Source organism: Eutrigla gurnardus, assembly GCF_963514095.1.
Source record: "Eutrigla gurnardus genome assembly, chromosome: 2".
Classification (NCBI taxonomy): domain Eukaryota; kingdom Metazoa; phylum Chordata; class Actinopteri; order Perciformes; family Triglidae; genus Eutrigla; species Eutrigla gurnardus.
The window spans coordinates 7,616,439-7,640,547 of record NC_139916.1 but is presented as its reverse complement, the minus strand read 5'-3'; the positions used below and the strand labels follow the sequence as shown (position 1 = coordinate 7,640,547).

Genomic DNA, 24,109 nt, shown 5'->3' with positions numbered 1-24,109 from the left:
GGCTCCGCTCGGAGAGTTTGAAGTGAGAGAACTGTGGCGGCAACCGTTTTCTCCTCCACGCTGACGTCTAAGTTGCTAATATGTTGAGTTGATGTGCCTTTGAACTCGCCGAGTTGTTTACCTGCACAGACGACGTGTGAACCGATGATAGCGGTAATACCTGCAGCCTGAACTCGGGTCGGCTCATCTACGATTAGAAACCTGCTCCGAAATTGAATTTCCCGAGCATCAAAGTGGCTGATAATGATAATGGATTCACAACCGTCACCCCACATTAGAGCAAATGTGAAGTTTCGGCTATTTAATCCCCCCATCTGTCTCATTTGAAGTTTTTTTTTTTTTTGCGAGTTGCCTGCTGTGCTTTTGTACAGAGATGTGCTGCGACTCTGACCCACTTTCATCCGCCCTGACAGGCAGGTACAGACAGTCGCTCACAAACACTCCTAATTGGCTGCAGCCTTGTCACCGGTTGCCGCCTGTAGAGCCCCCGGCTCTGGGAAAGAAGCTCCGGCGTGCAGCCTCTGGATTTTTTTGAAATGTCATGTTTGAGCCGGCGCGGGTCGACTCTAACAAGCTGTGTTTACCCCGACGCCGTGAGAGGATGAGAGCATCCTTAGTTCCTCCTCATCTCGGCTGATGCGGGGAGATTTCCTCTCTGCCGTCTTGACGCTTGTGTCTTCAAAGTTCCCCCCCCGACGCTCGTTTCCACTCATTGCGGTTTGCTGCTGAAAACGTGCTTTGTCCGGCGTGTGTTTCATATTCCTGTGGGTGATTCAGACTGAGAATATAAAGGTTTAGTCCTGAAAGAACACAATGTAAATGCAAGCTTTTAGAGTGATTTAGGGACACATTAAAGCTTAAAACTGATGGAGTAGACGAGTCCGTTTGCAGCACCAAAGAATTAAATGAGAACGCAGCGACTCCTGGAGTGCAATCCAACAACAACCACAGGTTTTTCACTCCTTTCCGTGCAGCCTTTCATCCGCTTCTGCTGTGAAATTGAATTAAGCCGTTATAAAAGACTTCTCACGGATGGTAACGTTCATTAACCTTTGACCCGGAGAACCCATTCAGATAAGTCTGCCTCCTGATCCCTCACCTTTTCAGTAAGACCAGACAGTTTTTAACGTTTTTCTTTTTAGGCTATTACACACACCATTACACCTTGATATAAAGGAGAACGGCTCCTTATCTGGAAATGAATTGCTTACGTGTGAGTGGAGGAGTTTGAGCGAGAGCCACCGTCCTCTGTGAGCGGTTCCATTGAAGAGGACGCCTCGGGCAGATTATCAAAGGGGCCGCCGGCTTTTATGTTCAGCCGGTGGTTCAGCGCTCCCTCTGAGGTTTGTCTTTCTAAAGTCTTTGACTCGGAGGAAGAACGGGGGGGGGGGGAACGTGGGTAGCTCTCCGCCGATCTCTTGTGCTCCTCACTAGGTGGCACACTGTTCAAAGTTATGTGAAATCAGAGGAGGGCACTTTAAACCACGGCTTCCTCTGAGCCGTCGAATCCTTTAATGATGCATCACAAACAGGTTTTAGGGAGATCAGTATGGAGCTTTTTTTTCGTGATGGATCTTGTTATTCTGTGGACATAATTACACCCCATGTGTGGAGTTGTTATTTAACACAATTTGTCTTTTTTAATGCGTGTTGTTTTTTAATTTAACGACCTCACATGGTGGAGGCGTGTTCCCGTCTTTCTCACCGTGCTGTTCAGGCGAACGACGGCTAAGAGAGGCACACTTTAATTGCATCCGGTCGCAGCGTGCATCCAAGTGACCAGGTGGTGGCAATGTTGCCGTGGGCAAAATGAAATCCTTCCTCCAGTCTGTGCCTCCACAGGCTTCGTGGTCTGATGCAGACCCTCGACTCTCTCCATCTTAAAGGGCTTTACATGAAAGCAAAACTTGTATATTTGTTAGAGACGGCAAAGACCTTGAGAAATAAGGTGGCAGACTGCTCAGAGTGAAACCTTCAGGGTTCATGTCGACAGTTTGATCTGTTGGCCAGCAGCTCATATTTTCATTTATGCAAATTGCATCATAATATTTTTTGAGAGTCTTGTGAGAAATAGTTTGGGCTGCGTTGAGCTGTGTCATCAGTAGTAACCTGTTTGGGGATGAGGAGTGAATGAGGAGATAGCTGGCAGTTTTGAGAAAATGTGAGTCACCCACACACACACACACACACACACACACACACACACACACACACACACACACACACACACACACACACACACACACGACTGATCCTTCGATTATAGAAACCTCTTTAATCTGCCTCTGACTGGTCCTTCAACCTTTATGGAAACGCAACACAATAACATTTGAGACAAAACGATGCATCCAGCTTTCGGTGGAGGCTTTGCCGTTTTCAAGATAACGATATCATCTGTTTTTGTCGACTGCCAACACGCTCCTGGCAGCAGTCTTAAGAAGCTACAGATTACAGCGTCCTGTGGTGGATTGAAATGTTTTCAGCATTTTGTCAGTGCTGTTCCCCTGAGTTGTTTTTCTTCACATGCTTCTGTCTTGGAGTTAATTAGTATTGTCTTGGCGTTGTGAGCTTGAGAATAAATGACTGTTTGTAACAGATTTGAGAGAGGGAGGATAATTAATACCTAGATCTGGGCTGCAAAAAAGTTTTTGGGATGTAAGAACGGTTTTACCACGTTTGTTGCATTTTGATTTGGTGTTTCCTGGTAAGACTGGTGTGAAGGATCTACAGGGGGAGCAGGAAGCTTCTCCTGCCCTGCAGACCTCATTGTGAACATGTTTTCCTCTGGGCTGCCCTCAAGGTCTTCACTTTCTGTCTTCAGCAGCTTCTGCTGACTGACAAACAAGAAAAAAAACCTGTTTGATTCCTATATACTGTAGATGTGTAGACATATTGATTGTCCCCTGAGGATGTATCCTCATGATCCTTTGACGTGTCCTCTAGTGCCACCATGAGAGTTAAGATTTGTAGTGAAATATCTTACATCTATTGCATTGATTAACATGGCGTTTGGTGCAGACATGCATGTCCTCCTGAGGATGAATCGCACTTTGATCACGACAAAAATGTCCAGAATGTTAGTTTGAAACTAATTACCTGCAAATCTAATGCTAAAATTCTACAATATGATGGGCGACATAGATATCTGCATGTTAACGTGATCGTTGTAAGCATGTTATGCAATGATGATGATACTCTTGTATCATTGTATGAATCTGTATTCTGCTCATTGACATGCAGCTGAGTTAATGTCTGTATGCGGAGCCGATCAGATCCAGTTTAGCGTCCTTACAAGCCAAAACATGCCTGTTGCTTCGTGTGGGAATGACAACGAAACGGGGACTCCAGGGATCGTCTCGCTGCTCGCATGCAGAAATCCTGGAACCCATGTCGCTTGTTTTCACAGAGGTCAATCTCCCTAAATCCACTGTCACAATGATGCACTCCGTGTTCACAGATTCCCAGCTTTGCACCATGAAGACAGACAAAGCTCTGCGCTCAAAACACCAAAGCTTCCCATCTGCTCTGCATCAGAAATGAGCAAACTCTCGCCAGAGGGGGGAAACATTCACATGAGCTTTGAGGAAGCGTGGAAGCGTGGCGTTGGAATGAATAGTGCCGTGCGCGCCAAACATAAAGATAAACATAAAGATAAGAGAGAAGAAGCAAGAGTGGTTTTAATATGTGTATCGTCACATCTCCAGGTGGGACAGCTGACTGGACTTTACTGGATTCCACCACATCGACATCAAAGAGGGAAAAAAGTCCCTTGTTCATATTTTGTGCAATTTTCTTTTGCAAATTAACAACAATCATAGACGAAAAAACGGCAACTGTTATTCCTCCCCCCGAGGATTGCTTTTTTTTTTATGAGTGAGCTGTTTTTATGTTTTTCACATGCGCGTCATATTCTCCTTTCACAAGGACTGTGCATCCCGACAAAACCCCAACATGCCTCATTAGAGTTCATTGTTGATGTTGTTTCGCTCCCGTGGGTGAAGATTGTAATGAGCCGTCCACATCTCACAGCAGCACTCAACCACGTGTGTGTGTGTGTGTGTGTGTGTGTGTGTGTGTGTGTGTGTGTGTGTGTGTGTGTGTGTGTGTGTGTGTGTGTGTGTGTGTGTGTGTGTGTGTGTGTGTGTGTGTGTGTGTGTGTGTGTGTGTGTGTGTTTGTGTGTGTGTGTTTGTGTGTGTGTGTGTGCACAAGTGTACACAATATCCCTCTGATTTGAATGATTGTACATTTAACATCAGAATATCTGGAGAATTAAAAACCTGTTCAGGAGAACTTTTATGTGCATATCTTTAAAAAAAAAAAGGCTCCAGAATAAATTATGTAATCACGAAATGTTGCAGGGGAAAAAAAAATTCAAAACGATGAATGTGATGGAGACGTTTTGTTCAAGTATACATTAATCCCTCTGTATTCATCTGTAAATACTGTGCATTTTCATGTATTTCTAGTATCAAAACTTCATTTCTTGCACTTAGAGAAGCTGAGAAAACCAGTTCACAGGGTCTCATTTATGTCTGTAGATGATAAACTTCATATATGACTTACAGGCATGCTATGAATCAATGAAAATATCATGAATAAGTTTGTAAAAAATCAATTTAATTGTAAATATACTTTATTGTAGTTGTATTTCTTCTATGTTTCTGCTGTATTTGTGTAGAAACAGTATTTTGTTCTGTTCTATTTTGAGCAATTTTCACTGAATGGGAATATTTGTCACCTTTTTATAATGCTGATCAATCTGATCTGGAATATGTGTTGCCTGAGAAAGCTGATGTCTTCCAGTTGATCTTCAGGATCCTGAAGAAGCACACACTTTTCCTGGTGGGGAGGGAAACTTTCATGCATAATAAGACACTCGCTGGGTGATCGTCGGTCAGAGCCTCCAGCTAAACCTCGGCATCGGACAGCAAAGCTACCAAAACTCATCGTTCTTCCTCACTACGTCACTGGGATGAGGAAGAACAGCAGACTTCACAGCTGCACCACACAGACAGAGGACATCAGTAACAACAGCAGGCGTTCCTCACACTTTATACTTAACTCTGATTGGTGGAGAAAAGATTGACAATCCGCACCTTTTCATTGGTATCATTTGGTGTTGCTGGCAGCTTTATACTTTGTATTATTGTGGCTAAAAGACTAAAATGAATGCATAAAAAGTTGGCACAAACTTGAAGCTGGACTCCAGGAGGCCAATGGAAATATATATTTATCAGTAAACTATTAATATCTCTCTTCAAGATCTCCCGACGTCTCCTCTTTATTATAAAATGTCCCCGGTCTCCAGCGGCTTTGAATTCAGTCACAGAAAACATGGTTTGATATCCTCATCAGAGAGACCGCGCTGCCGCCTCGTCTGCTTTGCTCCAGCCAGAAGAATAAGAGCTGCAGGCGGCGGAGAGGTGCCGGCCTAACCTTCACAACCGGAATCCAGACGGCTCGTTGATCCTGGAGTTGAAAACATTTTCTCGTGATGTCACCATGGAGATGCAATCAAGCACAAGTGGTCACGTGTGGCGTCTGGCCGGCGGGCTGGTGGCGTTTTTGATTGTGAGACGACATGTTGACATATTTCTTTTATAGAAAGCCCACCTGCCTTCCCCATCATGCATCACTGCATCACAGTGTGCGTGACAGAATCCATTCAACAAGACTTTTAAAGTGGAGCGGAGAGAGGAGAAGGCGTTTGACTGTCGTCGGGGGCGACGAGATGCACCTTGTACACGTTGGATGTGACATTAGAATCCAATCGTCGACCTCCGTCGTAAACATTTTATTTGGGTCGCCCGCCCGCCACCCCCCCCCCAGCGCTGATGGGATGTGTGCTCATAAACGCCGCTCTTTCTGCATGCTGCTGCACTTCAACACAAGCGCTGGAAGGCGTGGCCATAAATCTTCGAACGTTCTGCCGAGAAGCTGACCTTGACTTGTCATTGACGAGTCACATGTTGCCTGAGTTCCCCAAAACTGATCTCTCGGCCTCTTAGGTGCGATCATCATGAATTTAACATATTTGGAGTTTGACTGTTGGTTCGGATAAAAACAAGGATAAGAAGATCTGTCTAGACAGTTAAAAACACCTTGACATTCAGTAGTTGGTACAATAAGTTTAGCCCACACTGTCTGACTGACAATATCATATACAGCCTTTAATGCCTTGTTTGAAGTTGAATCAAAACTATATGAAATATTCAAACCCATAACTCGTCCATTAAATGGGGATATTCCACATGTCTAGTGCATCATTTTATTTGCATCTTTCTAAAATCATCAGTTGAATTATTGTAGCGAGTGTTTGTTTTCTTTTACATTTTTTTTATTTTTCTCATCACGTAACACTTCTGCAAAAGTGAGCATGCTCTCAGTGAATTTAGCATCTTCAAATGAAGGTTTCAATCAACCAATCACAAACTTGAATGGTGGATCTAATGGACTGTCAGATAAACGCCCGTCTTTAAGTCATTACTGCTGCTTGTTTTGAATTGAAAGTAGCCGTCGATAGCGGTTAGCTGCAGTGTGAGCTGTGATGCTCATGTTCTGCATGTTAATTACTGTTCAGGTTTCTGCCCCGTCACCCTGCTGGGGAGGGTTCTGAGACTCGTGACATGTTTTAGCCCTGATCAGACGTTTCTATATTACCAGCCTCAGGCTGCGACCGACCGACACCTCTGAGCAAACTCATCAAACTGTATGAACCCAAGACATTTGTGTTGAAGCAGCTTCTGACGGAACAAACCCAACAGAATAGACATTATTACTCTTCTCCACGACGGATTATGTAATAAGTCTTGGTAATGGATTTAGCCTAATGATGCCCCTCTTGTCCAAAATAGAGGGATTATTCTACAGTGGAGGACAATGGAGGCTGTTCGTCTGTTGCCATGAGTCCTTGTGTTTCTGGGTTGTGAGCGTGTGTCTCCTTTGCCTCCTTTGCAGCCGTCCAGTCTCTCAACAGCCTGAATGACCAGATCGCTCAGTTCATGGTGACGAGACCTTGTGGCCTGACCTGCGAGGAGGAGGCCTTCATCCCCGGAGAGAGGGACACGTTGAGGAAGTCCATGACTCTGATGAGACGCCTGCTCGTGGATGCTCAGGTACAACCAAAAATCTCAGTTTGTGCTCATCCCTCTGATTAAGATTCAAGTTGTTGTGCCTCTGCCCCGCTGATGGCGGTGCCTGGAGGCATTATTTCAGTCAAATTACATTTTATTTACACAGCCCTAAATCACAAACGTGCCTCAGAGGGCTTCACAATATGTACAACATATGATATCATCTGGAACCATCACGTCCGATATGGAGGGATCCCTCCTCTGTGCAGATATGTAGATATCATATGACAGAAATATACATCAGTAGTAATGGCAGAAAAAAGACAATAACAGCAGGAAAATAAATGTATTCCTGATAAGACGAATGTGCCACTAAATTCATGCCTTCAAACCCTCGAAGTTTTGATGCAAACATTTAATTTAAATAGTTTTCTAAATACGTTTGCTGAAAACAATAAGTGGTGAAGAAGTTGATTATGACAAAAGAAAAGAGAAGCAGATAAATAAATACATGTGTTGTTTAAAAAGCTTCCCATTCAGTTGAACAAGATGTTTCTCTTGTATATTTATCTCATCGTTTCTCCGCAGCACATTATTCTGATTGAGCAAGAAATATGTCTCGTGTATTCCTTGAAATACTATTAAATCAGCAAAATAAATGAATGTTTTAGTAGTTTTTCTCTCTTCGCTGGCGGTGCACAGAAGGCTTTGAAAAATAATTCAAGCTGTCATTTTGGGAAATAATATTTACAGAAAACTTAAACACGTCCCTGAATGAATAAAGCATGGCGTGTGTAAATTATATTTAAACTTCCGTTGTCTGGTCAGAACTTTCTCAGGGGTTTAAACCCTGGCTACGGCCCTGAATGTATAAACAACAACTCATGTCTGATCCATGTTTGTCCTGATCAAGTGTTCACTACAGTGAGAAGCGAGGCAGAACAGATGTACCGATGTCCCCACGGCGTCACGTGTCTTCTGCTCCAGGATGAAACCACAAAGTGTTCGTCCCTGACTTTAAATGAAGCCTTCGATCACAAGAAGAAAACTGATGTGAAAGCTGTTTTCCTAGTAATGGAAGGGAAATGCTAGTTTGTGTCCAATAATCCACTATTTCTTTACATGGCAAATAGTTATTGTCTGCTATGTTAATCCACTGAATATAGAGAACCTTTAAAGATGAAGTAAAAAAGGAAAATCTTTCGTCTATCTATCTATCCTTGTATTTCTATTTCTTCGACATTTTGCTGAATGTGATGTGTTTGCTCGTCCGTTGATGATGGATCCGAGTCCCTCTGCCGTTCTCCTGGAGGTGTTTTCTCCGAAGCTGTGTCACTGATTAAAGGGGAGGTAATTCTTATCTTGTTGGCCCGCGGCCGGTTTTCCTGTTAGTCGGGAACATTGGGAGGTGATGGATGAGTGGGACCCTCGGCCACGGACGGAGTGCCGATTATCTCTCCAAGAAGTTGTGCCGGTGGGGGGAAAAAAAAAATAAAGTTTGCCGGCAGTTCACTGTTGAGTGTTCACTCAGACACATCAGTGTGATAGATTCCTCTTCCCTTGTTTGTTTATCAGACGGTCTTGGAATGTGTGCAGCATGGAGGCGTCTGTTAGACGTGGGTTTGTTGCTCTGAACTGTCAAAGGATGCTGACATGTGACTGACGGTTGCTACGGCGATACGTGTGTTTACTCGGAGGCTGTCTGGGAGCCTCTGGGTTGTGGTACTAGTTACATGTTTGGATCAGGTGAATGCTTTTCTTCCACCTCTATAAACAGCGTTTCCCATAACGCATCATAATCTTTAAGTGCGGTTCAGGCTTAAGGTTAGTTTATAATTAGGTGTTCGGAGAATAATTCATGCATTAGCAGCTAAATGTAAACATAACAATAAGATCTTTTCCTCACCTCCACCTGCTTGTTATTACAACCATGATGATGTGTCTCTTACCTTAACAAAAACAATTATTTTGCTACATTATTGCATCATAACAGTGTTTTAAATTAAACGATCTCCCCCAGGAGGATCGTGTGATAACAGTATGTGACCCTGGATTGAGATTCAAAGCTGCATCACTAGCTCCTTTATTTAATTTAGTTTATCTGAGCAGCTGTCAAACTCCCCGTCGTCTATCAGGCTACAGACAGAATAATTGTGGCCAGATTATGCATCCGATTTCTTTGTTCTGTGTCTCAGAGGTCAAAGTCGAGTGTGAAGCTCATCCCACGTACGTGTTTGCACTCATGGGTAGAGTAATGTTTCTGCTGTCAGATGGAATATGAAGTGTGTGTGTGTGTGTGTGTGTGTGTGAACAGTTTAGTTAGCGGAAATCAGGGTAAAACAATTATCTGATGAATTCAGCATTAAAATTTCAAGTCCATGACCGGTGAAAAGGCAGAAAATTAATTTAGAGGGGATTTGAATAGTTTCTCTTTGAATGCTGTCCCAGAATTGATTGCCTCATTTGTCATTTGCACAGATGAATTATTTATGTCCCCAACGCTGCGCTGGGGTGACTAATCAAATGCATTTCGGAGGGTGTGGAAGCTGTGAATTGATGTAGTGGAACGTTGCACTGCATTAGCTACTTTGGTTTAAGAGTCAGCGGGGCTACAGCGGCGGTCTGATGATGGCGCGGCAGAGGAGAAATGGCTCAGCGTAATTCTTTCAAACTGCTTTTTTTTAGTTTTTTTTGCTCTGATCTCATCCACTCTCCCAGGGTGAGAAGAAGAACTCTGACTTTAAATAAATGGTCAGCTGTTCAGGTCAGAGAAAGTCGGTCTGCTTGTATCCTATTAACTTTGCTTTTTTTGTGATAAAACCTCAAGAAATACTTCAGTAAATACATCCACTGCACCCAGATACAGCTTTTTTTATTGATGCACCTTTTCTTTTTATAATTTTCTTTTTTTGCGCCGTTAAATACACTCATAAAGGTATAAGGCTGTTTTCCTGCTACCTTAGACATTCCACTGAACAAGTGTTTGGATGGAAAAGAGCTGATTCCATGCCGCAGTGCCCCTCGCTCCCCCATCACAGTGTCAGAGCTGAGCTCATGTTAAAGCCGACACACCGCAGAGGACTTTGTTGTTGTCCTGCTGTCGGATCAGGAGGGCGAATTAATTAAATTGTTAATACGGTTTTTACCACTTCCTGGTTTGGTTCCAGCTTCTCTCCCTGACCCAGCTCACTCTGAAATATAACTTTAATGGTGTATAAAGTCATAATTAAAACAAAGAATTGACCCCTTCTAGTAGAGCCCGACCGATAAAGGATTTTGAAGGCCGATACCGATACAAGTGTTTGTTGATTTAAAAATCCGATATTCCGATATATCGGCCGGTTTTTATTTTTTCATTTTTTTTTCAGAAACGCGTAACAAAACATTAACAGATTTAGTTATTTGTAGTTATTTATTTGCAGTCTTCACTAAAATAATATGATAATGCAGTTTAAAAATAAACTTGTTTATTTTATTGTCACAACGGAAAAGAGGAACATCAAAATATATTAAAGTTCTGATAAATAAAATGTATAAAAATACAAACTCAAGATATAAAACTTAAAGTCCTTTGAACAAAAACACAATAACAACAACAACAATTAAACACAAAGTTACCAGTTTTAAAAAGACTTGGTAAGCTTTATAAATATAACTTCGAACAAGACTGGACACCAATTCTGTTAAGTTCTATAAGGGTGTTTCATCCGTTTTTATTTTATTTTTAAAATATTCATTTATCGGCCATTATAAATGCCGATACCGATAGTTTGAAAAAAATGCCTAATATCGGCCGATAATATCGGCCCGCCGATATATTATATCTCTACCTTCTAGTTGTTTACCGGAAACATCCATTTCCACAGGTGAAGTCAAGTGAAAACTTTCCCTTTTTTTTATAATATTAACAGTTATAATTTATACTCCACACATCATACTCACCAGTGCAATGTGTTAATGGGTTAGGGTTTGCATCTCTTTGAGTCACCGTGTCCAAAAGAAACTTCTGCAACGTGTGAGAAGACATTAAACCGAAAAAGCTACCTTCGAACCAGAAATCAAAGCTGATTGTGACGCCAGTTTAGTCATTTCAACACAAAGTTGGCAGATCTACCATAATTCATTATTGACCACAGACAAATTAGAGGAGCAATAAGAGCCCGAGGCTGAAGTAAAATAGATTTGGAGGCGAGATTAATGATTTGGGTTGTCCTGCAGTTGTTAGTGAGAAAATGGATCAGTTCAGATCTGGTATAGGAGCTAATAGACTATTTGACACAGAGATGGGAAAAAAAAAGAGATGCAATCAGAGAAATAGGGCATAGTTGGCCCAAGAATTGCGGCAAAAACACAAAAAAAAGTAGCTGAATCCTGAGAGTGATTTCTGTTATTTCTATTCATCAGTTTTGAGTTTTGGTGCCTGCAGGAGAAGCAGCTTATCATTTAGGAGATCGTCTTTATGCTCGGCTGTTTTTGTTCTTTAAGCTTTTCTGCGGTCGGCGGAGAAAATCTGTTTCTGTTTGAACAAAGAAACCACAGCTTTCATCTCATGCCTCATTTTTTCCCCTCCTCTATTGTATGTAAATCAGTCCACCCATAATCCTTTGCATGTATCTCCGTGTTACATCCATCGGTTTACAGTGGCTGAAGTGGACTGGGCTTCAAAGAGCTGGGGTTGCTTTTTTTTCTTTTTTTTTTTTAACAACCGCAGTTTCAGCCGGTAGTCGTCTCTCACATGTTTCCACATTTCTACCCACTCAAACACCAGGGGAACAACAGAAAAAAGATGAATGAGTACGCATTAAAATGACTGTATTGGAGCTGACTGCAGAGGAAATTTCTAAACATATCTGTCACAGCTGATGATAAGGCAAACCTATATGCAGGGATGAAATGACTGCAGATTTATATTCCCTGATACTGAATGACAGATGAGATTGTTTCTCCAAATGCCATGAGGCAGGCGCGTTCATGTCAGTGTTTCCAGACCCCCATCATGTTCTTTCACACATGGTAATCTGTCATCCCAATCCCAACAAACGCTATTTCTGTAAACAAAGGAGGTATTGAACTTTCACGGTGGATATTTTAAAGATGACAGTATGTCCTCCCTCCGATGAAATGTGTGCCAGACTGTGAGCCTTCATCCTCTCATCAGCCTCTCCAGTAAAACCATCTGTTGAATAGGGTTTTCGGGATGTCTGGCGTGTTCGAGGCATGCGCGTCTCCATGGAAACCCCAGCGAGCGCCGTCACAAAGCTGATCCGGATCACTACGCGCATCTTTCCTGCCGATCAAAGGTGCTCACCTCAATTTCAGTGGGAGTTTGCGTGATATAGAAAAGGCCCCTCTGCTCGCCAATTTCCTCTTGAGTGACGGACTGTTTGTGCTCTCCGCATCGTGTTGTGTGGTTGTTTGTGTCTGGCAGATGTGGATAAGTGTCTGGGTGAGGGTCGGCGCACAGTTGGCTTTGCGTCCTGTGACTTTCTCCTCCGCCGACTGCAGAAAAGCTTAGAGATCCTGGAGAGATTTCCACAGCGAGCCCACCTTCCAGTTTATTCTATTTTCAGATAAAAGAAAACTGATCGATGGACCAATTTAGTGGTATTATAAGAGTTGACGTCGCATTTACGTCACCGCAGATGGGCGCGTCGAACCAAAATGTCTTATTGTGCCTCGTGATGTCAGAATAATACAATAAAGATTATCCGTCTCCAGAAGATGCCCTTTGAAGTAAAATGCAGACGTTAAAAAAGCCACAATGGCTAAATCAATGATGTAGTTAAGCATTGCGTCGGTCCGAAACACAGACTTGAGAATCCTCAAGTGTATTGAATGAGCTGGACGTGTCTTCAAGCATCAAGAGGTTTGATATATATTGAGTTTTTTCCACAAAATCTATTATCTCACCTCTGTAACTTCAGGCCAATCAGTTTGATCCGTACAGCGAGTACAGGTCAGGAGACGCATGTTGCTAATTGTTAGCTTATTAAAGTAAGACGGCTCATTTAATGCTTGATAACCAGTTATATATAGGAAGAAGGTATCCAGAGGAACCGTATTCCTTTTTTTGTGGTTTTGGCGCTCACATGTGACGATGCTACGATGCAACCAGTTGGCTCCGCCCACAAAACCCATCGTTTTTTCAACCCAAGAATGGGCCTACGAGTCCATTACTTAGCCTGAGGTGAGCTTCCTGGTGCTGCTGCTGCTGCTGGAGTCGCCTCCACAGAACTGAAACCTGAATAATTCATGAGACAACGTCGGCTCCTGTGTCCACAGCGGACCGGAGCGTGGACAGTAATGTGACATGGGCCGCCGCCGCGTCTTTTGTTTTCCTCGTCTGAAACATGTCAGCCGAGACGTCGGAGACGGTTATTGGCCGTCGCCCACATCGTCTTGTTTACCCTGAAACCTCTTCTCCCTTCATCAAAGGGAGGATTTCTGCAGAAATGACCAGAGTGTGGAATCAGAGATGGGATACTTGTTATCAAAGCCACTGAGGTCCCTGTTGACCTGACGAGATTTAAACGCTCCCAGCCTCCCCGGCTCGTGGGGTGGTACAGGAAATATAAATGACTCTCTCTTCTATCTGATTCTCTGCCAGAAGCAATCGCTCTGAAGAGTCAGGCCAGGCGGGCATCTGGCCCAGAGCTGCTTAACACACTTCCAGGTTGTGTTTTTAATTTGCTTGCTGAACCTTCAATTGGCCACGGATAATTTACTTTTCATGTTTTCGTGCTTAACTTTTTTCGTGCAAATGAATTTGCACGTTCATATATTGTTTCGAGCTGTTGTTTATGTCATATATGGGGGAAAAAGAAACGTATTTACCACACTGGACGGACATATTCAGTATATTATACAAAGACATGGTGGCTCTATAGTCCGAACCGTCAGATCTAGATCATAATTCGGTATTTAATAGCTTATTAAAGTTGAAATCCCAGCATTTTCCAAATAAATATCTTAATCTGCTCTACTCTACTATGGTTCTCAACCTTTTCCAGTCACAGCCCCCAGAATAACCAGCTTGGTGTTCATGATTAATAAATGTGAATAAATAATGCTTTGTTTGTGATGACAGCTTCATTTTAACAGGCCCTGAGTTTTAATATCTTCCATGACCTTTTTCTCTCCCACGCGACCCGAAATCACTGTCATAAAAGTACCTTTGACACTCAAACATCTAAAACAGACACAATTGATCTCACCTGTGCAGCCAGTCTAAAATATGTTCCTTTATTTGTATCTGGCAAACCCCAGAAATGATCCCACGACACTTTAAAATCAGTTTTAGAGTTTACTCAATATTTATTCTTTGTTTTACAGTGATCACAAATGTAGTACTTAAACACACAGTACCCAGAACCATTACATGAAACCACCTTATATGGATCATTAAACTCGCTCCCTTTGATCATAATCTGAACCATACAGTGCCGTGGTCTCTTGTAATCTGGTCACGTAATCTGGAGTAATGCAATTAAACAAAGAGGCTGTCGGTTGTAATTCCCGCATGTAAATCAGGATCAGGATTTGCAGGGTGTTATAGACCACCGGACATCAGTACTGGTGCTGAGGATTAGCCCCACTACCCATCATGACACCTCTCTGGTGGGTCCACATGCAGGGATCCACTGTCCCGCTGCCCCGTGAGAGTACGCCACCAGGTGGTCGTTGTAAAAACAGGCGGTTTGACTCGTCACGGTCGGGAAAGCACAGGTTTGGCTAACAACGCTGACAAAGTGTTCCACTGAGCCAACATGCAGAACATCAGAGCAGCCAAATGGGATTCAGCTATCGTTCATTTCATTATCCTGTGCCCGCCTTACTATGACCCGTCTTTCAAATCCTTAAGTGGTTTCATGTCCGCAGACTTTTGTTTCAGTATTCATTTCTAGCTTTTAGCAGTTGAGCTGCTTATTCTAGGCAGTTAAATCATTATATGAGAGCATTTCAGTTCATAGCAGTTTGATATGATTCATTTGTTTACTGGAAACGGGTATCAGTTATGGACAAGAGGCCACTTTAGGGATTGTGTTGTGAATTAGAAAATTAAAAACGTTTTTTTATGTATATCATTATTGGGAACATTCACACCAGCATGTGCACTAAATGTTAAGGGTGAATTATTTACTAATTACATCATATTGTCATCGTCCCAGCTTCTTCAGGTCTTGTGTCCACAGACTTCAGAATGGCTTTTTTACACCTTTTTCAAAACTTTCGAAGTAGATATTTAGTGGATGGTTGATTGCTCACAACAGAACAAAGAAAATAACATTTGATTCTTGCAAATTCTCCCAAAAAATGGTAACTCAGATGGAGATGTTTTGCTGAGCAATATTCTTTTTTTTTTACAGTGCGAGTCAAATAAGCTGAATCCACCAAACAGTATTGTGTAGATACCTAAAGGAGAAATATCCTTCTGATCTCTTCTCTCTGACTGGATGGCACTCCAGATACCTTTATATAATATAATATCAATATCAGCAAAGCCTACAGTAACACTGTAACTACAGTAACAAGTATAAGTGCAGACTTTAATGCTTGTATCTGTGGATCTTCTCCTTAGGTATCTCGTGTTATGTTATTTAAATCTTCTTGTTTTGTGCTGTGGATGCATGATACTGTGTATGTGTGTGTATGTATGTAGTGTATATACATATCATATGCTTCTCTCAGCCCTAATCCACACCGATCCCACTCAATTTAGCATATTGCTTCTATATTAACACTCCTCTGCTTCGTCTTATCACCTCCCGGGAACAAGACGACATGCTAAATGCATAAAGAGGCCACAAGTATTCAAATGGAGAGCTTAACTGAGGAAGTATGACAAAGTGCAAATGCAGGAAATGGGATCAGAACACAAGCACAAATGCTCATAATGGGAGAAAACCAAATTTCAGTATGTTTTTTTTTTATGAGCCTATTATTAAAAATGGAAGCAGCCGTCGTGGTTGTGCTGCGTGCGTCTTCGTGTGCAATGAATCATGTTCTTAAAGTGCAATTCCGTTCCCCCCCTGCCTTGTTAATATGCACGATTACGATGGTTGTCCTCAACAACTGAATCCACTCAGGCTTTCCTACGGTTCTCCATGTATCAGTGTGTGGTGCCGGCTGGGTTGCAGTACTTTGCTCTGCCTGGATACTCCACTCATTGCCGTTTTGACGGCTTCAGTGCGAACCTGTTTCCAGGGATCTCTCCCATCAGCCTATCAGCATGCATAATCATGCTTCTCTGTCGCCACATTACTGAATCTTAACATTTTTTTTTGTTTTACAGTTCCCCCGAGAGCAATTCTGCCAGTCTTGAATCTTTGTGATTCTTTTTTTTTTTGGCTGAGCAGATGGTATTTTAATGAACTCCACAGAAGATATTTTAATGCGATACTTGTCCTTTTGCAACCCCGCATAAACCGCCAGACAGGTGCTTCTGAAAAGAGCTATAATTGTTATTCTTTGACGGCAAGGTGAAACTTAACATTTCTGTAATTCTGCAAATCACCGAGGTGTATAGTTTGAGCTTCATTTAATCATTTAAATATGAATGATAATGTGAGTATTTTGAACTGCCAGGATGCTGTAATGTAATTCCTGTGTAGGTCATCCATCGGACTCCAGGCGGATTCCCAGAGTTAAGTCGTTTTTCAGTCGATTACATTTTTATTAGAATATTTCTTTTCCCGTTTCCAAACCCTCCTCAGCTTCCTGCAAAATGAGGCTCAGCAGGTCTCAAGTTTGTTAGACTCAAACCACTTATGCACTTTCATCGTGCAAGATGGCTCCGCGTTTGATTTTTTGAAAAGGGACCGCCAGTGGAGTCAAATCGAGAGCCGTCACTCTAAATGGCTGAACTTCCTCCAACCCGCCGCTTCTTTTTGTTTCCTCGGCTTTCAGTAGTTGATTTATATTCATTTTAGATTGATTTGATCTTTATATTCCTCGAATATGAAGTACAATAATTACATGACATGAAATATATCATACAATTATGAAAAATACAAAAAAAAAATCGTTCAACTTCGAGGAGGGACAGCAGGAAGCTTACATGTCCCGCCCCTTCATTACATTATAACATCATTTACATATAATTTCAATTTACATATAGCGCCTATATATCTGTGTGAAATAAACATCCAAATTTGGGATATTAGCAATATATCAAACTATATAGACTGTATCAGGAATGAAACACTGTTCATAACATGCTGTAGATAAATAATAAAAATAATGGGAAACAAAAAGCAAAAACAGCAACTCAGCCATGAATATTATGCTATCATCTTATCGCTGACATTTTGCAGTATAATATACTTCAATGTGTGTTCCATCATATTCCAATGAGAGTTCATACATTTTAGTGAGAAAAGTAACGGGAGAAGCACATTTTGTATATTTATGCAAAGTTTTGCAATTGAAAATGGAGGTTTGTGTTTGAGCACTTCAGTCCTCTGCATCATCTGTTGGTTTATGATTTCCCTTTCGGGAGCAGCAGGATGACCATTAGAGTTTCAAAGTCTGGTATAATGAGAGGTGGTTTTTAGGTCTGCCTGGGAACTGCTTGGGTAGACTACGGAGCTTATTCATCTGTTTAGCGTGACTGTAAAATTATACTATGGTAATTAGTTTGCCCACATGCACATTTTTCTTAGAATCAGAAAAGAAAAAATGCATTGTTTTGCTTTCCACGGATCTTAGTATTAATGCCCTGTTATAATCCCTTACAAGAGATCGCCTCCCCGAGCCAAACAAGTTTCAGACAGCCTTAATATAACATGCAGATTAATGCAATTTCCGGCTCACGCCAGAGCCAGCCTATTAAAAGGCGTTTAAATCACATACATTTACAATTAGACTAAGTCGGAGCCGTTAAGTAAAATTCATAATCCAAAAGTATCTCATCAGCCCAGTTTGTGTCTCCAAATCACATTTGCATAAGTGCTTTGGCCTTTTGCGCTAACGTGTATGTAAAGCAGTCTTAACTGTGTTTTTAGTCTAAAACGAGTTTTCGGGCAGGAAAACGAGACTCCTTTCCCGTCGATGTATTCATGGATGAGTCAGCCATATTGCTCTAATTAAAATAATCAAAGTCCTGCTGTCAGGTTGGCACTTCTTCTGCACTGTTGTGGCTTGCATTTAATTGCTTTTGCATTTTAATGTTTGAGCTATCTCTGCGTGTGCATATGTATGCGAGTACAGCCGTGTGTGTGTGTGTGTGTGTGTGTGTGTGTGTGTGTGTGTGTGTGTGTGTGTGTGTGGCGTGCATATATGTGCAAGAGAGGCTCTCCATGCAGAACAGTATGCTAAGAGCATTTGCACCGGCCGGGGTTTTCACTGTTCCTTTTTACCGACTCCTACTGCACGCTTGAACGTCTTTCAATTTAGTCCTTCTGATAACTCGGCTCTCTCTCGAAGAGATAAATGTTGAAATATAATAAATGACTTCGCAACTTCACGTTTTGGCTCCAGCCTCGCTCTCTCTCTCTCGCCCTGTGCCCTTCCATTTCTCTGCCTTTTATTTATCTCTCTCTCTCTCTCTGCTCCTCCCTTGTTGCTCATTTTTCAACATGTTCCAACAAGTTTCATATCTTGTAGTATTAGCTTGAGCAAATAAAGGAAGTCGTTCCCAGTACATAGCGACTTGTACTTCTTAGGCACAATTTTTGAATCCTCCCACAGCAACGACGCCGTTATTGTATCTTCAACAATGAAACCAGAATTTTTGCTCTATTATGTTACAATTCTTGACAAACATTTTCATTCTATTTGTCATCTTTGCACAAAGTGTAGCACATAAAGACATTATTGAGGCGGTAATTGGACAGGCACCGTATTTCCCTGCTTTATGTATTTTGATAAGAAGCGAAAAGAAAGCCGGAGAAAAGTGTACAGTGTATCGGCGTGAATACAAAGTAGCAGCACGGAGTCACGGATAAAGATGTGATGGAGTGATTATTGCCTCCCGTGTTACTATTCATTGGAACTGTCCTCTGGAGTGGGAACACATGATAGCAAGATGAGTCTCTCAATCAATAGGCTCTGCAGATGTGCCTTTACACGCACCGACAGGGGGATAAGCTCCTTATCAATATACACTGTACCCAAACAGCTCTCCGTCGGATATGGATTAATCTGTCCTCCGTACTGCACGCCCCCCCCTTAAACCCGTCTGTCAGTTATTTGCCTGCAGTGCTACATTAAACCTGGGAGGGGTCTTCTTTGGTGCAGAAAAAAACCCTGTTTGGTCTGAACTCAAATGTCTCCACTGCAGCGGAGATGAAATGTTACTTTTTCTTTTTAAAGCCATGTGACATTTGATAAATATACTTCCATATCGCTCAGTGCAGTTAATATGAACAAACAAGATATATTGGATTTATTTGTTGAGTTACAGACAGAGCCAGGCTAGCTGTTTCCCCATATTTCCAGCTTTGTGCTAAGCTAAGCTACCACGTAGCTTCATACTTAGCACACAGACATGAAAGAGGTATCAATCTTCTCATCTAATGCTCGGGGCAAGAAAGTAAATAAGCTGTTTTCCACCAAAATGTCAAACTACTCCTTTTAAATGATCTTCCATTAGTTGGAGATAAATTATTTAACCATGGGATGGAAAAACATCTCCCAAAGTCTCTCTGTTATTTACAGAATCAGCCCTCCCGCCCCTTCATCTCTTTATTCCAGGCTCTGCCCAGTTGTCTCGGGAGGTGTACTCTAACCTGCTCTCAGCAGCCCGCCATGATTAGCCAATAAATAACTAAACGTATATCATAAATCAACAGGGAGAGCTCTGTCAGGGTGATTTCCACTGCAGTTGCCCTCTGAAAAATCACTCCGCTGCTCTGAGAGAAGAATGAGGGAGAGATGGATGGAGGAGGGTTTGGCAATGAATGAGCTTCTCCGTGTGTTGCAGAAAATGTTTTACCTTCAGACACGTCCTCTTGTAGCATCGCCCGGCGACAGCTCCTGTGCTCTATTGAACAGCTGGTCAATAGCTATAACCTGTGGGGGGGGTTTCCCCTCTAGGTTGAGGACTGTGATAAAGCTGTTACTACCTCCTCCAACGATTCCATGTTTCTTGGATTGGTTCAAATGACACTTTAATTATGTTGACGATTGTAACACTGTCAGCTATCTCTCCCATCTTCCCCCTCGAGCCATATAGGCACACATCTCTCACTCTCTCAACATCGCTGTGTAATTTGCCTCCTGCAGAAGAAAGTGGACAACGATAACAGAGGGGGGGTGAGGAACTCAATTAGACAGCAGCAAAGTAGCTGAGTGTTGAAGCGCTACATGCAAAACATTCACCTTTTGTATCGACTCCTTTCCTTCGTGAGCTCCTCACGATCTCCCTGTCATTAGATAATATTCAGTTCTGCATGTCTGCATGTTGAAGGCACAAATATGTTAAGCAGACATACAGCAGAGGCAATGCATTATGGGGACCGCTGGGAGAAGAGGCAATGATGGGAAACAGACAGCAGGGGGCAGAAGTGGGGATCCGGGGTGGAGATTGGGATGTGGCAAGAAGCAGAATGGATCTCTGTGAAGAGATTGCGTGAGATCCAGTGGAGGAATGCCATTTCTGCAGTTTTATTCTCCATTATCAGACATATTTTCCATCAATCCGCTCCTGCAAGTCCATCACAGCTGAACCCTCCCCCCCTGCATCCTCTTCCCCTTCCATTCCCCCAGAGTCCTGCAGAGAGGTCCTCTATCTTGATCCTCATCAAGGCCTCCGGCACCGCGGTTCATCCGCATGCCTGTCGACTGTTATCTATAAGTGAAGGGAGCCGTCAAACTGTTTATTATATACCATACTATCAGAGATGGGAGAAGGAACTTGCAGGGAGGACGTGGGATGAGAGACATGCTGTTTGACAACAGATAATAGGTGCCTCTCTCTCCCGGTCTTATCTCACGAGGGAGAGGAGTGTCGCCCTCTGCCAGAGATCAGGCCGCAAAGGAAGAGGCGAGCCTTCTTCTGCCTTCTTCTGTTCAACAACCTGTTGACATCAGCCTGCTTGCCTCCTTGAGCGAGCGCTCCGTGATGAAAGACCGCCGTGTATGCAGCGATGTGTGACTGAACTGTAGATGGGTGCATTTGATTACGCAGCTCCCTTCTGATCGAGTGGCTCCTTTCAGACACTGTAACTAAATACTAAAAAATGACTCCTCAGTTTCACTGAATGTAACATTTGGGGGGAAAGGCTTGAGTGCAACAATGCCAGAATAAATTAAATACGACGATTGAGTGGAAAGACCTGCTGTCCGCATGTTGAAGTGACCCCATGTCGCTCCCCGGGTGCGTTACAGCAGCCCCTGCTCCTGATGCTCCGTATGGGTTAAATGCAGGGCTGACAGTTATTCCAATTATAAGTGATTCTTTGCACCATTCAGGGAGATGTGATAGACAGAATACTGAATACTGCAGTGAACATAGTCACCTCATAAAGTGTTTAGCCTCATATTTATACAACCAGCTTTTTGCCACCAAACGTGAGACCGATTTTCATTCTTTTAGAGACACTTTTAGCTCTGTTTTGGTCTCTACCAACTACCAATCAATGCAAGAATAGGGCTTTTTAGCTGCTAACTGTTCCGCTTTGTTTCCCAGCTCGTCGCTCCGCTGTTTAATGCTGACAACGAAGCACCGAAAGACAACAAGCAAGTTGTTGCAGTAAAAACCAAAATAGTGAGTTAAAAGCCTGTGATCGGCTGATCATATTTTTTATTTCCAATAAAACTAACTAGAAAGCTAGTGGAGCGAGAGAGTAGAAGAACGAGAAAGAAGAATAAAAGCCAACACACAGACAAAGGCAAAGAGTTGAGTTTCCGCTCGCTGCCATTCCCTGTTTACTCCATCAATGCCCCTCTGTCCCTGTGTGCCACCACTCGGGGCAGAAGCCTTTCTCCCCCTGTCACTTGTACAGTCACGAGAACCCTTTTTTCCTTCCAACTGTGACATTTGCATTTGATAAATCTGCATTCCGTGTCGACACTGAACACAGGGAAGTGCTAAGTGACAGAAACTCAGCTGCCGGCACCTTTTTTTTTTCTGTTTACTCGCTGCAAGTAATGCGTGCTAAATAATCTATTAACGCTACATCAGTGAATATCTTGAGTAAAAAAGAATGAACTGCCATGTTGTCACAAACGTGTCAGTGCTGCCTTTTTTTTGGGGTGTAGGAAAGTGGTGCCATGTTTGATCAGAGACTAACCGAGGCCAATTTCCTTTCAAGTGTCTTGTTTGTCAAGAATGTTGGCAAGAAGAAACCCAGAGGTAGTGTCAGAGAAAACACTTGTTTTTCATTTGTAACTCTGATAAGGACGTTCTCCAACTCGTCCTCTCGTCTTTTTGATGCAGTACTTTCTTTTAACTCGGTATTACTCGCATAAACACACACAGAAGTAAGCTCCAAATGCGGTGCCAATTAACCTGCCTACAGGTAGAAAAAAAAAACACCTCGTACACTTTGATGTTGGCAGACAGAGCCACTGTGTACAGAGCTTTTACTTGCAGAATAAAATGTCCCGGAACCTGCTGTTTGGTTTCACTCCCCAGCAGACGGAGCATGTTGACGTAGAGAGATTTAGACATTCGGAGCCGCTGCCTGTCAGAGGTTAGATTCAGAGCAGCTCTCCTGGATATGCAAGCGGAGGCATACTTCCTAACCCTCTGGAATAAACAGACACAATGTGAGCAGGGTGATGTAATAAAGCCCTCCAGAGATGCTGCTTGTCTGCTGAAGGTCCCTCAGTTATTCTCAGTCCCAAGAGTAGACGAGACTATTAAATGACGATGGCATGAACCTCAAATATTTCATTCAGATCTTCCCTGATCATAAATGGAGGTTTCATTTGGAAATCAAGTTACGTTTTTTAATCTACAAGAAGCAATTTCACACCTTGCTGCCACTGTTTGCTTACACATCTTAACTTTATAAGGTGGTTTACAGTCCATGTCATGTTTATAGCGTGTTGCTGTATAAACAGAAGAAGAACAGGAACCCCCACGATTTATCAATTATACCAATATTAAATGTAACGGTTTATAACAGTATTTAAAGCGTTCCGGCTGAGGAGTAATAAACACATTCTAAGAAGATTTTCCTTCCCCAGTTTCTCCCACTCCCACATAAAACCACCCCCACACCCTGCAGGTGCCTTGACTTTCTTTTCTCAGCGCGTGATGGACATTAGTGGGTGTAGTCGTGGAGTGAAGTGGATATTTTCCCCAGGCCCCTGATAAGACCTGTATAAATAGTTGAACAGGGCATTATATCACTTTGCTATTGGGAAAATGTGAGAAGCATTTGGAAGTGCGGAGGATTAGTCGATATTCAATTAACCGGGGCAGACAGTCACGGTGACTGTTTATCAATACCTCTTTTTAAATGCACACCCCCTCGGCACACTTAATTAAACTTCCCATTAGCAGCATCAAACAAACTAACAACACAAACACTCACAAAAAAGTGAACCGGATCCATATAAGCTCTGGTGGGGGGGAATCGGTTGTTTAAGGGATTTCAACTAAGACCCCGCGCTGGTCTAAGGTCTGCCGTGGCCACACATGCTTTTCGGTCCAGTTGCGGAGACAGAAGAGGTCTTTGTGTGTTCGCTACACGCCGCAATTATGCATCCTCAAAGTAATTCATCTGCTTATTGATGTATATCTGGGACATGCCCTGACCCTTGACCCCAAAAGCATTCATTTCCTCACATTCCACAGTTGAGAGTGTAAAAGCCGTGACATATATAGCTCAAAGCAGACTGGGGTTTCATATGAAGGAAGACTGAGCTGTCGCGTTGTTTAACAGAACTAGTTTGCGTTAGAATAACGGAACGCGAAGTGAGGATGATCGTCCTCCCCGCCCTGCGCTACAGATCACGCTACAGATCACGCTACATGTGTCCTTTGCTAATCAGCTTCAAATCGGGGCCAGTGCACTAATCGAGGACAGCGATGTGACTGTCTAGACAGTGATAATGATCCGCTAACATGGGATGTGATCAAACA

The 24,109-nt window shown here is 42.7% G+C and overlaps 1 protein-coding gene across 5 annotated transcripts in view; it reads left to right on the top strand.

Moving 5' to 3' along the window:
• The window catches only part of kaznb (kazrin, periplakin interacting protein b), a 93,902-nt gene that overhangs the window by 8,841 nt on the left and 60,952 nt on the right, over positions 1 to 24,109 (top strand). For all 5 annotated transcript variants that reach the window (XR_014597881.1, XM_084020078.1, XM_084020081.1 and 2 more), the window contains exon 2: positions 6,959 to 7,116. Coding sequence is in view for 4 of the 5 variants with exons in the window: in XM_084020078.1 (XP_083876204.1) it covers positions 6,959 to 7,116 (158 nt within the window). In the remaining variant the exon portion in view is untranslated. The remainder of the gene's footprint in view (positions 1 to 6,958; positions 7,117 to 24,109) is intronic.